General features: G+C 51.6%; 5 protein-coding genes across 5 annotated transcripts; 3 read left to right on the forward strand and 2 right to left on the reverse strand.

The window, feature by feature from the left end:
- Nucleotides 1–582: 582 nt before the first annotated feature.
- On the reverse strand, nt 583–4,322 carry CTRU02_206003 (DNA-directed RNA polymerase i subunit beta; the record flags this gene model as incomplete). The annotated part of the gene is made up of 2 exons (XM_036723079.1): nt 583–3,792; nt 3,855–4,322. 2 exons carry the CDS (start codon nt 4,320–4,322, stop codon nt 583–585), a joined length of 3,678 nt encoding a protein of 1,225 aa, XP_036585378.1.
- A 3,640-nt stretch (nt 4,323–7,962) lies between these two features.
- CTRU02_206004 (ADP-ribosylation factor family protein) lies at nt 7,963–8,642 on the forward strand (the record flags this gene model as incomplete). Its single annotated transcript, XM_036723080.2, has 3 exons — nt 7,963–8,025; nt 8,107–8,126; nt 8,234–8,642. 3 exons carry the CDS (start codon nt 7,963–7,965, stop codon nt 8,640–8,642), a joined length of 492 nt encoding a protein of 163 aa, XP_036585379.2.
- Nucleotides 8,643–10,659: 2,017 nt separating this feature from the next.
- On the reverse strand, nt 10,660–11,799 carry CTRU02_206005 (glycosyl transferase family 17 protein; the record flags this gene model as incomplete). Its single annotated transcript, XM_036723081.1, has 1 exon — nt 10,660–11,799. One exon carries the CDS (start codon nt 11,797–11,799, stop codon nt 10,660–10,662), a length of 1,140 nt encoding a protein of 379 aa, XP_036585380.1.
- Nucleotides 11,800–14,082: 2,283 nt separating this feature from the next.
- Nucleotides 14,083–15,666, forward strand: CTRU02_206006 (beta-eliminating lyase; the record flags this gene model as incomplete). The annotated part of the gene is made up of 4 exons (XM_036723082.2): nt 14,083–14,104; nt 14,235–14,477; nt 14,527–14,785; nt 14,847–15,666. The coding sequence occupies 4 exons, from the start codon at nt 14,083–14,085 to the stop codon at nt 15,664–15,666; spliced, it is 1,344 nt and encodes a 447-aa protein (XP_036585381.2).
- A 1,584-nt stretch (nt 15,667–17,250) lies between these two features.
- CTRU02_206007 (trehalase) lies at nt 17,251–19,462 on the forward strand (the record flags this gene model as incomplete). Its single annotated transcript, XM_036723083.2, has 3 exons — nt 17,251–17,429; nt 17,527–18,183; nt 18,241–19,462. The coding sequence occupies 3 exons, from the start codon at nt 17,251–17,253 to the stop codon at nt 19,460–19,462; spliced, it is 2,058 nt and encodes a 685-aa protein (XP_036585382.2).
- Nucleotides 19,463–19,995: the final 533 nt, after the last annotated feature.

Genomic DNA, 19,995 nt, shown 5'->3' on the forward strand with positions numbered 1-19,995 from the left:
TGACACTGTATATTGGATCTATTGCAAGCCTTCTATTTGTTGCTTATTAAGACAGTTCCTTTCTGTTTGACTTGCCTGAATGGAGCTTTGACACTAGCAAGCTTGTGGGCCTCGTCTTGCTGATTAGATGGCTCGATACTTAGGCACGCCGCCAGGTTTAGCAACTCCATACCAGGAGGCTTGCGCAATGTATCCTCGGATCTGAGCCGGCTTCCAACTTGAAGAGCCCTCGCAGGATGGCTACTGACATTGCTGTGCTACGATGGTACTTCGCATTTGGCCGTCTGCATATCACAAACGAGGGGTCACATAATGAGGCCAAGCATGCTGGGCGGAACCATACTGGCTCTCTCGATGCAAGATTGTTTGTCAAACCACCTTACTTGATTGTCTCTCTTACGGGCGCGGCCAGCTCTTGCCGGGCAACTCGAGGTCGAAAAATTCGAATCAGGAAGGAAGCAATGGCAAAGCCACGGTCAAATGTTATGTCACAGGGAGCACACGTAATCATCAAATTCTGGTGAAATAGTGTCATGGTCAAATTACAGAGGTAGCCGCCTTCTTTTGCCTACCGAACGCCGTCTAAGGTAATGATGACATGGGCTTCAATGGGCCCTTGCGAGGTGCGTCACGAGAGTCAACACGATACTTGAGCTTTACACCCATAGCTGCCAACTCGACATCCAGGAACTTGAGCGCACCAGGAACGACAACCATCGTCGTGTTCTCGCCCCCAACCCACTGGTTGCCTTGACCGTCCTCCCAAATCTCTCCCTCCACTTTCGCAGCACTTGCAGCGTCACCGGCATCGAGCTGAGTTGCACAGTTTCTGCACCGGACTGTTGTGACTTGCTTCTTCTTGCCCACAAATGGCGAGACTGTCGGTTGAACCGAGAGGAACGAGCCACAAGTTCGGCAAATCCAGGTTTTGGTGTAATCTGAGCAGTTGAGCAGTCTGTCCTGCAGCAGGAAGGCCGTACCATGTGCGAGCAGCGCGTCACGCTCCATTTCTCCCACACGAATACCACCACCACGCTTTCTTCCCTTGATAGGTTGTCCTGTGGTTGGCACAACCGGTCCCGTAGTTCGCACCTGGTACTTATCGTTAACCATGTGACGAAGACGCTGATAGTAGACGACGCCGACGTAAATATCGGCTGCCAGCTCCTCGCCAGTGATACCCGAGTACATAGGTTCGTTGCCGTGATAGTTGTAACCAGCCTTCATCAGTTGGTGGCCGAAGTAATCTGCCGCCGTATTCTCTTCGTTGAACTTGAATGGCGTCGAATCCTGCGCCAGCCCATGAAGAGCGCCGGCTTTTCCAGCGAGCGACTCGACGAACATACCAATGGTCATACGAGAAGGGAAGGCATGGGGGTTGATGATAACGTCAGGTTGGATGCCAGACTCAGAGAAAGGCATGTCGATGGCCGGCCACTTCTGAGAGGCAACACCCTTTTGTCCGTGACGGGAAGAGAACTTGTCACCGATCACAGGAGATCGGGGAATTCTGAGCTTGATGGAAACGGTCTGAGCGGGCTCGTTACCAGTCTCACTGCCAATGACGCGGACTTCTTCAATGAAAGCTGTCTCGGACTCCTTGTACTTCTCGTAGTGAGTTTGTCCATCGAGGTTGATCAATTTTCCGTTGTAGTCTGCTGACACTGTATGCCATGCGCAGAGAACGTCTCCTTCCTGAACCATTCTGCCGACATAGGGCAAACCATCTTCGTCGAGCAGGGCACGGTAGTGTCCTTTTACGAACCCACCCGGAGCAAAGCCAAATAGTTTGGAGATGTTTTTGACAGCCCTTGTCCGAGACTCGTCCTTGAGAGTGACCTTCTTTGTCTTGTAAATGGTACCGTGTCCAAATCCTCTTTCGTGCGCTGACTTGTTAAGAATCATAGCGTCGTCCATGTCGTAACCCGTGTACGAGATAACTGCAACAACGGCGTTGGTACCGTTAGGGAAGTTGTCAAAACCGTAGGTGTTGTGCAAAGGCGATCGCACGACAGGTGTCTGCCCACTCTGTAATCGGTACATCTTGTTGTCCGTTCTGTAGCGTAGAGCAGCTCCTGGTGTTCCCATGGTCTGTTTACCCATCTGACATTGGTACATGTTTCTAGGCGATTGGTTAAAGTCTGAGAAAGGAGTCATGTTGGCGAGAATAGACAGCATGTTGGTCGGGGAGAACTCCACATGCGTCGATTCTCCTGATACAATCTCATTTTCAACAACGGCAATCGACATGTAGGGCTGTTCATGAGGTCCGACAAAATCTTCCTTGTCCAAGGGAAGATACTTGACAGGTCTGACCATACGCGCGGGCGCAGATGCCAAGTAAATACCGGGGTAGGAACCACCATTGGAAGGAGGAACGTATCCAATCTCAAGGTGCAGGGGTACACCGTGAGTGCCCTCGACCTTCCAGTGTCGGAGGGTATCTGCAATTCGCAGCGACTCGCGAGGCGTACAGAAGCCGACAATCCGTCCATCGAGCATGACAACGACACTCTCATCTGTCGCAGCGGAGGATACCTCCACAGCGCCCAACTCTGCAACGAGAGCCGGGATCTTGGACGCATCGACAGCTTCAGTCATGATCTTGCATTTGTGTGCTAGATGGTTCAACAAACCGCAGGGAGCACCGTCAGGGGTGTGTACTGGACACATAAAGCCCCAAGACTCAGGCAAAAGCTTTCGGACTGTTGTTGTTTTCAACTCAGCAAAGAAAGCACCTCTGTGGATCATCCGGAAATGACTGATAAAACGAAGGAAGTTGAGCTTTTCCGCAACAACAGTGAAACCAGCTGTCTGTTGCAAGTCAAGTCCTGACGGACTTGTCAAATTGCCTGTCGAAAGGAAATATTCCAAGCCATTTCCGACGTTCTCGTTAGCGTGTCTAAAGATGTTGGCTGGGAACTCTTTGGCGAAGTCCTGGGACGTAAAGGGCGTAGCTGGGTGTTTCCTGCACCATTCTCGGAGTGAAAGTCGGACAGCGGTGGTAAGAAATTCTTCAAGTCGCTCTTTAATGATCATGCCGTAGAGGAAGCCACCGAGCAATACCTCCTGGTTTTGGACAGCATCCGGGTTGTCTACAGCACAGTCGCCGGCAACGAGGGCGTAGAGCTTTCTGATCATGAACAGCAGCATTCGGAACTTGTCGTTGTCTTCCTTTTCGGTAACGTTCACGTTGCCCAAGTGTACAAGGACAATTTTGCGCAAAAACTCGGTACCAACATCGTAGTTGGACATGGTGTCTGGAACGCCCAGCACAACGCGGAACTTCTCACCCAAGTAGGCCCTTGTCTCAGTCTTGCTGTGGAGGCCATATGACTTGTAGGTACGGAGAAGTAGTTCAACGCGGTCGGTAAGGAAGGTGTTCTTGGCCGATTTGGAGTTGGACAATCCGATAAGTCCCTCGAATATCTCTCGGTCGTTCGTCTCCACCAGCGCCTTGAGAATCATCATGACCGGGACTAGATACTCATTCTTTCTCCAGGAGAATCGGAAGGTCATGTTGCCGTCGCTCAAGTAGTGTAAAACATTGGTCTGTGATGTCTCGTCGGGCCGAACCGAGCGAAGGATAATACCATATGGGGTGTAGCCGTGACCACGGTTTTGGAAACTCGGACGGTTGATAGCCATTGGGAAGTTCCTCCGATTGACCTGCAGCATGCGAATGATCTTCTCATTACCGTTCACAATAAAGTAGCCGCCCAACTCTTCGGACTCCTCCTTCTTCTGCACCAGCTGGGCAGGCGAATTGCCTTCTAAATGGCACCGGTTAGACTGCATGATAAAACGTCAGCAATGTACTCATGAGTGTGGAACGCATCATCGAATGTGGTTACCTTAACCATAATGGGCACCTGACCAAGCTCGCGAACAAACTCCTTAGGGTCGCCATCATTGATCCTGTACTCAAAAGTGGCAGACAGTCTACCTCGGTAGGTACAGTGACGTTCTCTGCATTCTGACGGGAGAATCTCACGGTTCCGGGCGAATTTGTTCGAGGGTGGCAGTTGAGACTTCTGAAGTGAAACGCCCTTATACCTGATGGTTAGGCGATTCTTGCCCTCAAGGCCGGCTCGGTCGTCGCCATCGAGATAAGTCTTGACCCCAATGTCTTCTAGGCCTCGAGCGAGGAGGCTCTTGCCATCAGCCCTGAACAAGGCATTGAAAGAATCAATGTGGGGGCTGACGGCCTCTTGCAGAGCAGGATAGGCGGTATGATCCTTAGGAGGGTTTCGAAAGAGATTTTCGCGGCGGAGGGTGTTGTACTGGTGATCCCATTCGGTATTGGTCGCCGAGGGAGCCATGTTCGCTTGTTTGTTCGCCTGCCTTCGGCGCAATCAGCTGGTGAAGCAGCGCAATAGACGTGAGAGGGCGGCCGTACCAGGAGCTATGTCATGCAAGTACGACAGTGAGTATAGATTGTCGTTCTGTGCAGGACGAAGGCGACAGAGTCCGGATGAACATGAACTTCTCCTACAGCGCCGGTTTGCTGGGCCAAAAGAAGAGGCTTGCGACTGTTAGGTCCTGGTGAAAACAAAAAAATTATTATGGAGATATGGAGCGGAAAAATGAGACAGCCAATGGCGGTGGGACGCTCGTAACGGATCAGGCCGTTATCTGCTACAGTGTACAAACTGTGTCTTATCGAAACTGCGGGGCGAAGTGCATCATTCAGGCTGGATGTTTGTGGCATCGTGCCCAGTAGGTGACATGGGCAAATTCGGTTTCTGCAGTGAACGTAGGCCAGCGAAGCACCTCGTTCTAACCGTGCGAGTGGCTGCACTAACTTTAAATCTGATTACACGGCTTCCAGCGGCTTCGGGCTGTGTCACAAGCGATTTATTTCTGAGCTTTTAGATGAGCGCTCTTTCATAGATTACGGGTCGCGACGGTAACTTGATTGATATTGACCAAATGATGGCAAAAAGTAGCATACCAAACAAGCCGGTAGCTTCAGCTACTAACTTTCAATGGAAAGTGAATTTTAGATTTCGTCTAACGGGCCGGAAGACTGGACGGCAGCCGCTTGAGCATTGTGCATCCTCTCAGACGGACGGTAACTGGGGTTCAGCCAGAATATACGGCAAGGTTTAACAGCTCATGCCAGAAATTGACAATCGTCCCAACAGTTGTCATTGAGGAAATGTTTGGGGATGGCGATGTTGTCGTCAACCGGACGATGAGCCTCGGAGTATGAATTGAAGCGAGTAGATCTTAGTGTACATGTCTTGTGCTTTAGAAGTCGATCTGATGTGCATGATGTCGTCAGGCAAGGTAAGGTCTTCGTGCATAAAGGTGGCCATGCTGCCTCAGCTGCCATCATCCCTCCTCAGTCGTCCCCGCCAATGTGAACATTCATTTTCACCCTTCCGGCAACTAGGAAGTTTTCCGAGGCAGAGCTTAGCACATACATAATCCAAAGCCAGCTTCAGTGATGGCCAACCGCGGGTGCTGATTAGGACGGGAAATGGCGTAACACGGGGGGTGGCTTGCAGCCCAACTTGCGCTGCTCCGAGGCCCAAATTATGGACCAAGGTACTAAGGCGCTGCATTTTAAGGCACCTTGGGATGGTGCAAACGAAGCCCAGTGATGGAGACTCAAGAGTCGCCCCAGGACTTGGGCTTGCTGGCTACTGCTGTGTGATGCATAACATCCACTACCACCTCTGCCTACCCAGTCTACAAACCTCTCACCTGTTAGACGTGCCATTTGGCGTTACAGCCTTAATTTCTTAACATGGGTTTGGCCCTCCTAAAAGGCAAGTTGATGGGCAAGGTAGACGTAGAAAGACAGTCTAGCTCTCGTGTGTTCCGAGGTGACTTGCCCGTGGTTTATCAGATTGGTTACCTACCCTGCCTCTTCAAGCTTGCCTCTGACTGCCTAGATCAACCTCATGCTTGCCTAACCTGAATTGGCTGACCTTCCTGTATCTACCTTTTTGCTAAATACCCTGCTTCCTGCACTCTGTTTCCCAGCACGTTTCGAACTCCATTTCATTTACCCACCCCGGCTGTGCCAGTCTCAGCAGCACCTGGGCCCGCAGCGCTTCCAAATCCGAGTCCTTCAACATTTGCCGCCAAAGATTTACCCTTGTGGCGAGCCGCCCATTACAGGCTCTATCACAGTCACGAACGTCATTAAACGCCGAACGCTGTCCACCCGTAAGGAGGCTGATGAATTTCATCTCACAGCACCGTCTTGGTTCACCTACAGATTACCATTGCCAAAGCGATAGATTTTGAGATTTCGTTATCTAGGGTGTCCTATCTTGCGCACTTCTATCCCTTAAGAGGTCTTGTCTGGCTGGCCCCGCCGCCAGCTAACGTACTATCGTAACCTTACCTTACCTTACCTTACCTTACCTTACCTTACCTTACCTTACCTTACCTTACCTTACCTTACCTTACCTTACCCTCGATACAAACAAGGGCGCAAAACACAGTCTCGCCAATTCAAGCAGATTGCTTAACTCTGTCTTATCTTGGATTCAGGCCGGGCTGAGACAACAAAGGCCGCTCTCACATGATTAAGGAGAGTTACTTTCGATCCGTTCCGTGGCAGCCCCTTCTCTGCTGCCCAAAACCCATCATTGCACCTTTTTCGGATCACAAGCACCGCTTCAGATACGAACACCGGCTACATCCCGCCCACCCCGCCTTAGCGCAATCTAGGTTCTGCAGGCCTGGTAACTTGTGCCCCCAATACCAGAGAATAATCAACCTCGACTGGGAGTCAGCCCGTCATAGGCAAAGCGACAGCAGGTGATAGAAAATCGCTACCTCTGCGTCCAAGCCTTGCCGCTTTTTTGCTCCTTTACTGCGTTCGGCGTCACCCCTGCTGGTTCCGCTGCCGCCACCGTCATCGCCAACAGTGCAGTTTGCATACCCGAACTCACATGCACGGGTCTGGCATACTCACTGATCCGTCGTTCTTCATCTTTCAGCCCTTTCTCGCGGCTACTGTTGCAAGCTCCACAGCACCTGGCAAAAACAAACGAATGAAACCCTAGTCCTAACCGCTACAGGCCCTGTCGACGCGGTTGTTCTCAAATCGTCTTCCATCCGCTCTCTCCTCGCCCGGCACGGTTCATCCTACAGCTTGTGCCCCAAGGTGCGGCCAGGGTCAAGGTACCTTGTTCTGCACATCCTGACCCAGTCCACATTGGACCCCCTCCATCCCGTCTTTTGGTGGGGACCTCTGTATCTCCGCCCTCGTAGGCCTAGGACAGGCCAGACCGGGCCAAGCGTCACCTGGCTCAACTGGTTCCCGCCCGCTGCACCGCTGCGCAGTGCTGCTCCTTGCTTGTCATCACCCGCCAACGAGAGTGAGCGGACCTTCAAGCCTCCCTCTACCTACCCTTCCGCCCCCATCATCGCACAGAGGACCGCCTCATCGATGCTCGAGACTTGACTTGCGGGATTTGATCGGTTATCACGGGTCATAAAAGACATTTTATTCCTACTTTGACAGTCGTCTCAGCGCACCCAATAATCAAGCATCAAAACGAGAACCCCACCCGCCTGTCTCCCTTCTCACCGTCTTGCCGTCCTGTCCACATTTGAGCGAGACATCGTGGGCGCTCCGACGACCAACTCCCTCTGCGCGACATACTATATTTTCGGGTCGTGACTGGTTTCAAGATCGTAGACCCTCTGCGACTATCGTTCTGGACATCTACGGTACACTACGTTTCTGTTTGCGCAAGCGCATCGCGGTCATCAACCGGCATTATGGCGGGGCTATTCCGGAAAGTGTACGATTGGTTATTGCGGACGTTTTGGTGAGTATGTTGTGTTGTGGTGATGGGCAGCGGGGTGATTCCCAGCGACCGACAACGGCCCGCGCGCTCTGACCTTACCCCGCTGCCGTTGCGCTCATCCTGCCCCTCAGTCACGGCGATGGTAATTTGTTTATATACTGACTTGCGTGACAGGGCGACGGAGATGGATGTGACGATGATCGGCCTGCAAAATGCTGGTAAAACATCCCTCTTACGAGTCCTCGCGGTAAGTCGGCCGGAGTTATCCAAGCTTCTTCTTTTCGTCATCGATGATGTGTCCTCCGTTTGCTAACTTCTACCTTTCCAGGGTGGCGAGTTCACTATCGAGTAAGCGATCTTCCCATCTTATTGATGCCTCGAAGGCGACACATGTGTGGCTTTTGGTGTGGCAGTCTCGGCTAGCGGCGTTCTCGGCTAACTAAGACGTCATGTAGCTCGATCCCGACAGTCGGATTCAACATGAAGCGGGTACAACGAGGGCACGTTACACTAAAGTGCTGGGATATTGGCGGACAGCCTCGGTTCCGGACAATGTGGGAAAGATACTGTCGCGGTGTGAACGCTATCGTCTTCATCGTCGATATTGCCGATATGGATGTGTTGCAGCAAGCTCGCGATGAGCTTCATGCTCTAATGGGGCAAGCATCGTTGAGAGAGATACCGCTCCTCGTTCTGGGTAACAAGTCGGACCTCCCGGAAAAACTGTCGGTCGATGAGTTGATCGATGCGTTGGATCTGAAGTCTATAGGCCACCGCGAAGTCTGCTGCTACGGGATCAGCGCTAAAGAGGAGACGAACTTGGATGCCGTGATTCAGTGGCTCATGAAATGGGCAAACAGATGAATTGTCTGTCTTTGCTTGCTGGGAGGCCTGTTTGTCTGCAACTCAAACAGCTCTTTCCCGCTCTTCCTCGTCCAGTCTCCGGAGAGACGAGGTGAACACCATGGATGGGGATGGGTTTCAAAACATGGAAGAAAAGGGCTTCGAGCCAGGCATGGATTTGACGAAGCATGGCCTATCGATTTGTTGACATAATTTGCGAAGACTTTGGCGTTCTCGGTCGGTCTGCGACAGCATCAGTAGAGCCAACGAGCCTGCTCAGCCGTGTTAAATTTTCACCATATCGCACACAAGGGAGGTTTTTCTTGGACAGGACTAAGGAGGTCGCAGGGTCCATGTTTTGGAGCAGGGCGGCTGTTTCGTCATAGCAGAATTTCTTTGGCCGGGATATCTGGTTCGAGATGCTCCCGGGCGCAAGGACTGAGTTCGGCACGGCTGTTAGAGCTAAGCAGAAGACAGTGAGTGGGCGGAGCAGAGGAAGGAGCGGTTGACGATGACGATGCTACGAGAGTAGATCAATGACTATCATGACTGACGCGCGATCGCTTGATCACTTGTGTGAATTGTGGTTCTCTTCGTAAATATTCGACGCAGGAGGAACCACCTAGGAATTTGGATGAAGGTAGCATCGGCGGCGAAACTGTGCCGACATGGAGTGGACACAACGCTGAGCTCTTGAGGCACAGCGCTGGATGCGCTCAGATTGCCTGGAACGGATACAGAAGCTAAAGCTTATTGGAAGTGGCCCCAGAAGACCTGATTTGAGGGAAAAGAAGAAGAGAAAAGAAGCGAGGTAAGGCGAGATGCCGTGCATACATGTTGTGTGCGTGGTAGGAACGGAGGGCTAAAATCGGTAGTCAAGCCCAGGAGTTGGTCGCAAAGGTGGCATGTAGGGGGCGTGGTGTTTTGTTCAGCAGGCAAGAAAGGAGGAGAAGAAAAAGAGGTAGAAGGGCAGAAGCGATGGAGGGGGACATGAGTATTTTTGTCCCCTTCTCTTTATCCGTTTCTCTCCTTTCCCATGACTCCCTTCCTCTCTGTCCCGTCATTTTTTCTGTCACTCCTTTCCGGAGCTGCGACTGCGCGGACGGAGACACACAGGCCATAAGTGCCAGCGCATCGCGCGTCGATGCATCGGTCTCTGAAGCTTCGGGACGCACTGATTGGTCGCCCAACCGACTCTTCCGCATCGCTGCGGGCATGGATGCCATGCCGGCGTGCGTTGTCTGTTTCTTGGGCTCTTGTCACAGGGGGAAAAGACGTCGCTTTCTGGTAGGCAAGCTGCTGTACAGGGAGAAGATGATGAAGGTGAATTTGGCAGGATCTTCCTCCCTTTTTTTTATTCCAGGTTTGGAGAGCCGGACAAGCCACTAAGCCTGGGCCCTCGAAGCCCGGGTCAAGCCAGCTGTGTATAGATACGATACCACGATGACTGCAAGGGAATTCCTGGTGATAGTTGACACGCTACAGTGGATAGCTCCCCCACCCCACACGGATGGAGGGGAAACAGAACTCGATGAAACCCCACTGAACACGCCGCCTCCGGTGACGGCCCTGTCAGGTCGCTGTGCTCCCCTCCTATGCGCCACGACACACCACTGGCAGCCACCTGGCGCCAAAACAAATTTGTCCTTGGATTAGCCCAAGCCAGACAAGTGGAAATTCTAGAATGTCTTTCAGAAAATGAAGTACAAATGAAGTAAAATGAAACTACACTTATACAGGGGATGATTTCGCAACTGGTCGGCACAGCATATATCTTGCAGCCAATCTTGCACCCAGGTAGTTGTAGATATCCAGACCAACACCAGCACCGTGTTATACCTAACTCCTTCCTTATATCACCAGTGTTTGTCAAAAGAGGAAAACCAATGACCCTCAAACCATCGCGCCCAATGCAGTCCCCGCCTTCTTGATATCCCTTACTGTGCGCTGACAAAGCTATCCGAGCTCTACGCCACGACCCTATAGAACCAACGACATGAAAGTCTAGGAAAAGAAATATCGGAGAATCAATAACGAATCAAGGGTAGTCCGTGAACCCGGCCGAAGGCCCATCCCGATTTAGCATGTAGCTGAACCGTTTTGGTTCACCTAGCAACATGCCTGGCACGTCTGTATTATTCTCGAGGCGCTCGAACTGATCAATGGCTCTTCCCCATAGGTCTTTGCCGTTTCTGATCGCGTCTGCGATCCGATCTTTGTCTCGAAACCGCTCGCCATTCATCCATTCGTGGGAGAAGGAGGCCATCTTGGTTAGGAACTCCTCGACCGTTGCGAAGCAGCTGGAGCAATGCCAGCAAGCATTGGCCAGATTGCCCTTTTCCAGATCGTATAGGGGCTTGAAGCCGCCATCTCCCGTTCGGAGGTTCGCTGGCGAGATGGTGCGTGAGCCCTGGAAGTAGGTTGCCTGCGGGTGGTTCCATTCGGGCCCCGTGTGGAGGAACTGGAAACTGTAGTAGTAGAACCGGCTATGCAACGTGAGTCGGCGAGGGAAATGACATGTTCTAAGGACCAGAAGCGTCTCGGGCCGGGCAATCTCGTCGACGTCGGCTACGAGAATAACGTCTCCATACACAGGGGCTTGTTTGCCAGCGAGTCTAGGGAAGACTTGGCTGTACATAGCATTGCGTTGGAGGTCTTCGTAGTCCCAAGACCTTGTGGGGTTAAAGTCTGGTGGGAATTCAAGCTGATGGTAGATGAGCTTGTCATGGTAGGGCTTGAACCTGTCCCAGTTCTCCTTGATGGTAAGAGGCTTCGGCTTGCCTGTAAACGTTTTGGGGGATTCAACAATGATGAAGTAATCAACGTGGTGGTAGGTCGTGTTTAGGCGTACCTCCATCCAGTCCAGTTCTGTGTTGACCATAAAGAGGTCATAGACCTTCCGCTGGCCAACATCTGGTTGTGGAGTGAAGACGGAGTAGCCGTGGTGCTTACAGAACCGTTGGGCGGCTTCTGAAGTGTAAAAAGAACGGTGGTCGCTCCTGTTGCTCCCAAAGTCGAGCCCTGTTTTCGGCAGCTGGAGGGTCAGGTCAAGGTCCGATATACGGTGCTCGAACCTGTCAAGGGCGGGATGCTGACTGGCATACAAGACTAGGCAGGCGATTATGAAAATGATGGTTTTCAGTAGAACTGAGGAACCAATGTGCCACTGCAACACCATGATTCCGGCCAAGTGGTAGACGAAAGAGGAGACTATCACGAGGAATCAGCTACTAGGAGCTTGTCGGGATGGCTCAGATTGAGCCAAAAAGACCTCCTGTCTGGTCGATGTTGACCCCGAGGAAAAAAGAAGACAGAGAACTTGAGGGGTGTAAGGAATTCTAGGCTGCCATTGTGATACAGAGGGTATCAGGCAAGCTTCAGAGGGGAGGGCCTGCAAGAGAGGCCGGGGGGTGCCTTGATATTCCTATGGAGAAGAAGGTTATACGGGTGTAAGTCACCAATCAGCTCTGCCAATAAAAACTTATCATGTAACTTTTAGCACCTGAAGATGTGGGGATCTAGGCTTCATGAGCTATTCAGATGAAGGTGACACGAAGAAGCTCGGACAGGTTCGAGCACCCTAGCATGCTGGTACATGCTAAAGCAAAAGCGGCGTCGCATGCTGCGATCCGATGCATATCGGAGGGGAAAGGAGGCATCAACAAACTCTAGGCTTAGCACAAAGATACCGGCTCTAACAATGTGAGAGCCTGGGATGATAGCGTGGTGCGAGAGGGAGACAGATAGAAGAGGCGGGAGTTTTATCCTAGTTGGACCGACCAGCTTAAGGTCGTCTGTCCAGAAGAGACGCAGGTTGGATCAGTCCGCGCCGTAATTATGCATGGGCAGGCGTCCTAGGACCACGTTGCGGAAAGTCGTCCTGTTATGATGGAGTGCGAGGGTATGAAGAGTCATTATAGCAAGTTGGTGGACAGTAGACAACGGCAACCAAAGAGCCCCTTTTGGCGGTAGCAGTGTTCGGGGGTAAGAGGCGGGAGGCGGAAGCATGGCGTTTCGCTGATTTGATTGACGGCATGCCGCCAAGCCGACTACACACGGTAGGGACGCAGGGTCCTGACAGAAAGAAGCTTTCTAATGGCGTTTTAGTGGGTCGCAGCTCCTTGCCCTCTACCATAGTACACTTCTACGTAGGATCCGAACCCCAGTACGGATAATCATGTACCCAAGTGCCATTCGGCACTGGAAAATGAGATTCTGGGCATCGTCGATGATAAACGGGGAGGAAACGGGAGATGCAGCCAGGGCAGCTGCCGTCAGCACCTTTTTTACGTCCCACCAACTGCGCTGTTTTCCTCGCGATGGACAACATTTAATTACAACGTTTGCCCTTGCCGGCGATCAATGCCGCATAGGTGAATTAGAAGCGATGCGTAATGTACCACTAGCATGAGAGTAGAGCCAACTGTGGAGTCTATATCGCAAAACCATTACTTTTTCTCGTACCTGCGGATGTTCGCTGAGTAAGGTCCTTGTCGCCCTGACACGAGGAAACGGCAAGGCAGCAGCGAGTTTGCTGCGGAATTCCACGAGACGGACCCATTTGTTGGGCAGGATGTAGGTAGGCTTCATTGAGCTTGAGGTCACAGTCCTGTCGAACCGTACTCAGAGGCACTGTTTTATATCCACAGGTACAAAAGCTTGCACTCAAGAGACCAATGTGTTAGGATTACCTTCATCTACTAGAAACGAAACGAGATGGTGCGTGTGTCTTTGGTTTCGACAAATTTACCAAGGTGCACGTGGTGCCGAGTAGGTTTTGTTTGGCAAGGGGGGAAACGGCAAGGCTGACATAACTGACCTCTACATGCTTCGTGGTCGACAGAGCTTCTCTTCAACCGATTTAAGCACTTGCCTGAAACATCTTCATTCTCTATCAGACCCAAAGTGTTTCTTTTCTTCCTTCAAGTCACTAACTACTACAGCAGTAACACAGATGCTCCAAAGTCTTCCGGGGGCGACCGCCTCCTTGGGTCTCCACCCATCGCCAGCCTAGCCAATTGCATCCAATTACTACCAAACCCTATCCTACCGTGGTAGAGAAACAGTACCGGTATCCATTTATGAGATGAGATAAGAGATAATATCTTTGGCGATGGTTACTCGCCAATTCCTGACATCAAGCCAAATGATTGCGTACCTTGTTGACCAGTAGGAGTGCCTCAGTGACCTCTACTACTCGTCAGAAGCCGCCTCGAGCCAATGACCTGACTGATTTACGCATAAAGACAGACCTGTGGAGCTGCTGAAGTCAAACCGGAGAGGGGAGCTCCCTTGGCTCTGGGCTCCGCTACTGATTGGTAGCTTCCCCTCAATATTCGGACACAGCATCCGCTGCGAATCACTCCGACGCCGCAAAAGACGAGAACATTGCAAGTTTGGGTGCACATTTTCTAGATCCCTTGACTATCGCAGAAGGGTTTCCGCTGCTGCCATTCTCATCATGTCAACAGTTGGCATTGCTCGTAAGTCTTGACCACACGCCACCCGAAAGCCAACTGCCACGTTGCCAGCCCACATAGCCTTTTGCTTTTGTCCCTGATCCCCGTCCCGTCACTCGGAGCCGGCTCGGACCACTGACCGGGACACAAATAGACCTGCACGCCCTAGGCGCGCCCTTGCGGCATAGTTGTAGCCGATTAACCCCGCAGCTGCTGCCAACGGTTCTATTCAACCGGACAACTACCAAACCCCTCAGTCACTCTTCGTCAACGCGATACTCAACTCCCAATATGGCTCCATCTGCTCTTAGCAGCACAGCAAACGCTGCGGCCGCTTCATCGAAGCAGCCCAATGCTTGGGTCGGCCACCAGGGCGCCGCTGGTTTCGATCTGAGAAGTGAGCCCATCGATCTCTCCATTATGCTATTGTAAAGTAACCGTTGAAGGTGATACTATGACAACCCCCACGCCCTCGATGCTTGCTGCCATTCAGGCCTGCAGCTTGCTCGATGATGTTTTCGCGGAAGACCCCACGACAACCGAGCTGGAGTCCCATGTAGCTGCCCTCGCCGGTAAGGAGGCCGCCCTCCTTGTTCTGTCGGGAACCATGGGAAACCAGGTTGCCCTAAGAGCCCTCCTTACCCAGCCTCCTTACAGTGTCCTGTGTGACCACCGCGCCCACATCATCAAATATGAGGCTGGCGGGTTCGTCTTTTCCTCTCAAACCCACCAAGTGCTTCAGTCGTTACTCACACATTGTTGCTAGCGTTGCGTCTCTTTGTGGCGCCATGATCAAGCCTGTTGTGCCGAGCAACGGAGCTTATCTGACACTTGAAGACATTGTGGCCAATGCCGAGTTGGATGACGATGTTCATACCTGTCCTACCAAGGTAATCAGCCTGGAGAACACCCTTAATGGTGTGGTTACGCCCCTAGTCGAGATTAAGCGAATTGTCGAGTTCGCCCGTGAACACAACTTGAAAGTCCACTGTGACGGCGCGAGGCTTTGGGAGGCTGTCGCTTCAGGAGCTGGCAGTCTTTCGGAATACTGCTCGCTGTTCGACACTGTTAGCCTCTGTTTCTCGAAGGGTCTCGGTGCCCCGATAGGAAGCATAGTTGTCGGCGGATCTCAGCACATAAAGCATGCTCGTTGGGTTCGAAAGTCTATTGGCGGTGGCCTCCGGCAATCGGGAGTAGTGGCTGCCCCGGCTAGAGTTGCTGTTGATGAGACGTTCGGAAAGGGGCCTAATGGTGAAGGCGGTCTTTTGAAATCTTCCCACGAAACGGCCAAGAAAATTGAGAAGATGTGGACTGATCTAGGGGGAACACTCGTTCACCCAGTCGAGACCAACATGTGCTGGCTTGACCTTAACGCGGCAGGCTGCAGCACCGAGGCTTTTGTTAGCTTTGGCAAAGAAGTTGGCTTGAAGCTGATCGGCAACCGACTGGTTATTCATTACCAGATCGCGCAGAACCAAGAAGAAGTGTTACCGAGATTAGAGCAAGTGTTCCGTCGTGCGTTAGAGGGCGGCAGCAAAGGATGTTTGGCGAACCAGACACCGTCGAGTATTTACCGACCGCGGTAAGGCGTACGCGCTGAGAAACTTGCAGCGTTGGTGAGCATATGCCACCGCCAATCCGATCAAACACAAGCATAAACATGCTTAATTAGACATCCCCTGGAACTTTTATTGTTAAACCTTTTTTCCGTTAATAAAAAAACACTTTTATGCCACACCAGCAAACACGAGTAAATTCCCATCTGTTCTTTGTATCCCTCTTATCGCAAACCGCTGACGGGGGCGGTTTTTTGACGACAGCGATTAGAAGTTTATCCCCCGCTCTTGAAGACGCACCATCAGATGTATTAAATGCTGGGCTTACATGACACCATAGGCTTCATTATCGCTTAAGCCACACCACGAGGCAGACTTACTGTCGGTGATCCCTGGGTGTGCCCGAGTGACAGATCACCATCCAACAGGGTTCAAGAAGCCTCGCATGCATACGCCTGTTCCATGTTTATAGATGCCTTTGTCCTGAAATCAGACCGGATGCCTCGTATGGAAGGCTTGGCTCGGGATCGGTCAATCGCAGCCTTTCAAAAGGAACTAGTAGTTGTGCGCAAGTCAAGTAGTCTTGATGATCTCAGAGGCAATTTCACCGCCGCTGACATAGACGACAGTAAACGGAGAGTGAATGACTACGACGTGTACGTAGTACGCACACTTAGGTGCACTCCGGAAGAATGTGGGGAAAGCTATCCGGGAGGGCCGAGCTTCTCTACTTCGGCGCCCCCAATGACAGCTGTAATTAGTTGACCAAAACAGCGAAAAGGTGAGTTTACCCCGCCTAGAAGGCACAACATCCAAGACCAAGAGCTAAGATTTCTACTCCAGGCTGACGTCACATCAAACCGTTGCAGTGGTATGACATACGACGACCGTCACCCACATCGCTTACCCCGGGATTCTAGAGCCAGTCCAGAGCTAGGAAAACCCGGGGAGGAACCAATCGGTCTAATGACGCTCTCATGGCGGCTCTACCGCGGCCCTCCACAAGAGCAGGCTGTGCGGGGAGGAGACAGCATCTGCAAGCGGAGCCGATAGAGCAGCCATCCAGCTTTCTCTCTGCCCTGCCAGGTGTGCCAATTCTTGTTCCAATCCGTAAAGTTGCGTGGTGTGGCGTCCAACGTGTCGTCTGCCGTGCCACGCTAAAGTAGCTTTTTCCCGGCCCGCGATGCGGAATTGACTCGGGCCCGGCATGGTTCCAAGCCTTTCCACCATTGGCAGCAACCAAGTGATTAACTTTGTGCGCCAATATATTACTGGAATCATCTGGTCACGATGTCAGAGTAGCCTGCGAAAACTTGCCTTGGTCTGAGACCCCTGCGTGCCACCCCCTCTTGTCTAATTTGCCTTCCCATGGTGCCGTGTAATCGATTGGCAAATTCTCTGGCAGGAACCTGTCCAAAGGTCCATCCTCCTTCATGGAGCTTCTGCTGATCCTGGCAGTGTGCAAGGTATATTGCAACCCAAGCTTGCTTTATATACCCCTCCACCGACTTCTTCGTCTGAAGCCACCGGGTTGCTCTATGAATTTCGCTCTGTCCATCTGTACCATTCCATTGTGTAAGGATTAGCTCGACTCTCGGGCCCCAACGAGACGCGATGACTCCCCTCGCACTAGTTCTAACAGCACTCGCTGTCTGGCCTCAAACTGCCCATGCTCTCTACGAGAATGGCTCTGTCATTGCACCTTGCGATTCGCCCATTTATTGCCATGGTGAGATTCTCAAGCAGATTGAGCTGGCAAGACCTTTCAAAGACTCAAAGACATTCGTGGACATGTAAGTGATTTTTGTGAAGCGAACCGTGTCTGCAAATGATGGCCAAGAGGGCTTCGCATGGCCCCCGCTCACGTTGTGCTTGCTAACAGCTCTTCAGGCCTGCTATCAAATCGTTAGAAGAAATCCAAGCTGCTTTCGAAAACCTCACGAAGCCTCTTAGCAACAACACAGAGCTCAATGACTTCCTGCGTGCCAATTTCGCTCCGGCCGGAGGGGAGCTTGAGGAAGTCCCCAAAGACCAACTGCGGACAGATCCCAAATTCCTTGATAAAATTAACGACGCCGTCATAAAGGAGTTCGCCCACAAGGTCATCGACATCTGGCCCGACCTCACCCGCACCTATGCCGGATCCGCGGGTAACACCAGCTACCCCAACAGCTTCATTCCACTCAACCGTACGTTTGTCGTTGCCGGAGGCCGTTTCAGGGAGAGCTACTACTGGGACACCTTTTTTATCCTGGAAGGCCTCCTACGAACCGGGGGCAGCTTTGTTGAAATCTCCAAGAATGTTATTGAGAACTTCCTGGACTTCGTAGAGCGTTTTGGATTCGTACCCAACGGCGGACGAATCTACTACTTGAATCGTTCACAGCCTCCGCTCTTGGCGCAAATGGTCCGCCTTTATGTTGAGTACACAGATGATAGAAGCATCGTCGAGCGAGCCATTCCGCTTCTAATCAAGGAGCACGATTTCTGGACCAACAACAGAACTGTCGAAATTAACAAGAATGGGACAACTTATCGTCTAAATCAGTGAGACGGCCTCAAACCCCGGTTATGTTGACAAACGCTAATGGATATGGGTATCAGATACAACGTGACCAACACACAACCACGACCTGAATCGTACCGTGAAGATTATGTCACTGCTTCGAATAGTTCTTACTATGCAGCGAGTGGCATCATTTACCCCGAAGTGCAGCCACTCAATGATAGCCAAAAGGCTATTGTATATGCCAATTTGGCCAGTGGCGCTGAGAGTGGCTGGGATTATACCGCGCGCTGGATTTCGCACCCCGCAGACGCAACAAGAGACGTTTACTTCCCCTTGAGGTCTCTTAATGTTCTCGGTACAGTACCGGTTGATCTCAATGCCATCCTCTACGCGAACGAAATGGCTATAGCTGCACTGCTCAATTCTTCGAACAACGGCACCGGAGCAGCTAGTTGGACTAAGTTGGCAAGTGATCGAAGTCAGGCCATGTATGATCTGATGTGGAACTCGACTCTGCATAGTTACTTTGATTACAATTTGACCTCGGAAGCCCAAAATATCTATATTCCCAAAGACGACGATGCCAGCGAGGTCGAAACAGACACTGCCGATGAAGGTCAACAAGTTTTCTTTTCGGTAGCTCAATTCTATCCTTTCTGGACCGGGGCTGTGCCTCCTCATCTCAAGAGCAACCCTTATGCCGTCAAGGAAGCTTACGGACGAGTCGCAAAATATCTGGATATCAAAGCTGGCGGTATTCCAGCAACAAATTTGAAAACAGGTCAACAATGGGATCAGCCCAACGTCTGGCCACCACTGATGCATATCCTCATGGAAGGCTTGCGTAACACTCCAGCCACATTTGGTGAATCAGACCCTTCTTACCGCGATGTCCAGAATCTTGCTCTTCGACTTGGACAGCGGTATCTGGACTCTACTTTCTGCACTTGGTATGCGACTGGAGGATCAACAAGTGAAACCCCCCAACTTGAGGGCCTCAATGAGCAGGATGTAGGCATCATGTTTGAAAAGTACGCCGACAATGCGACTAATGTCGCTGGCGGTGGAGGAGAGTATGAGGTGGTAGAGGGGTTCGGATGGACCAATGGCGTGTTGCTCTGGACAGTTGATGTTTTCGGCAACAACTTGACAAGACCAAACTGTGGTAACATCACCGCAGCCAATGTACACCCCGGCAAGAGAAGCATGCCGCCACGTGCGGTTGAGCTCGACTTCCATGACGCTGCTTGGACCAAGAAGTTCGGCAGACGGGCGGTGGCTGCCGCGGCTGCTGCAAAGGCGAACAAGAAGGCTTAGGGTCCTCAAGGTGTCCTAGGTCGCTTCTTATCCTCTCTAATTTTGATTTGTGAAGGTGCTAGGCCTGGAAGACGCACCTTCGTATTCTCACGGCGATAGACAACTTATCAAGCGTGGAAATGATAATGATAATGAGCTCGTTATGTAACTCAACATTTAAGCGGCAGATTGTCGAATGATAACTCAATCCTGATTGAACCATACATTATCGAGTTTTTGGAAGTGCTCACGATGTTGTTTCATACCCATAATGATTCGAGCGCCAACGGATCGCCGGCGCTCATCTGGTTCTCACTAAATGCCCAGACTACAAACAAGATTTGGTACAACCACGGTAAATGTGAACACGTAGCTTAGGAGTGAATACCGGTAGTTGGATAGTCTTTCGCTGAGTCATTCCTTGCTTTTCCTCTTCAGTGTAGTAATAATATGCTACATTCCAGTGCTCAGGTGACGACAAGCGAATCTGGGCATAGATGTGCCATCTGTTGTCCGATATAGTAATAAGCTATGGATATACGGACCGGGGCTTC

This window comes from Colletotrichum truncatum, assembly GCF_014235925.2.
Source record: "Colletotrichum truncatum strain CMES1059 chromosome Unknown Contig_0003, whole genome shotgun sequence".
NCBI classification, from domain to species: domain Eukaryota; kingdom Fungi; phylum Ascomycota; class Sordariomycetes; order Glomerellales; family Glomerellaceae; genus Colletotrichum; species Colletotrichum truncatum.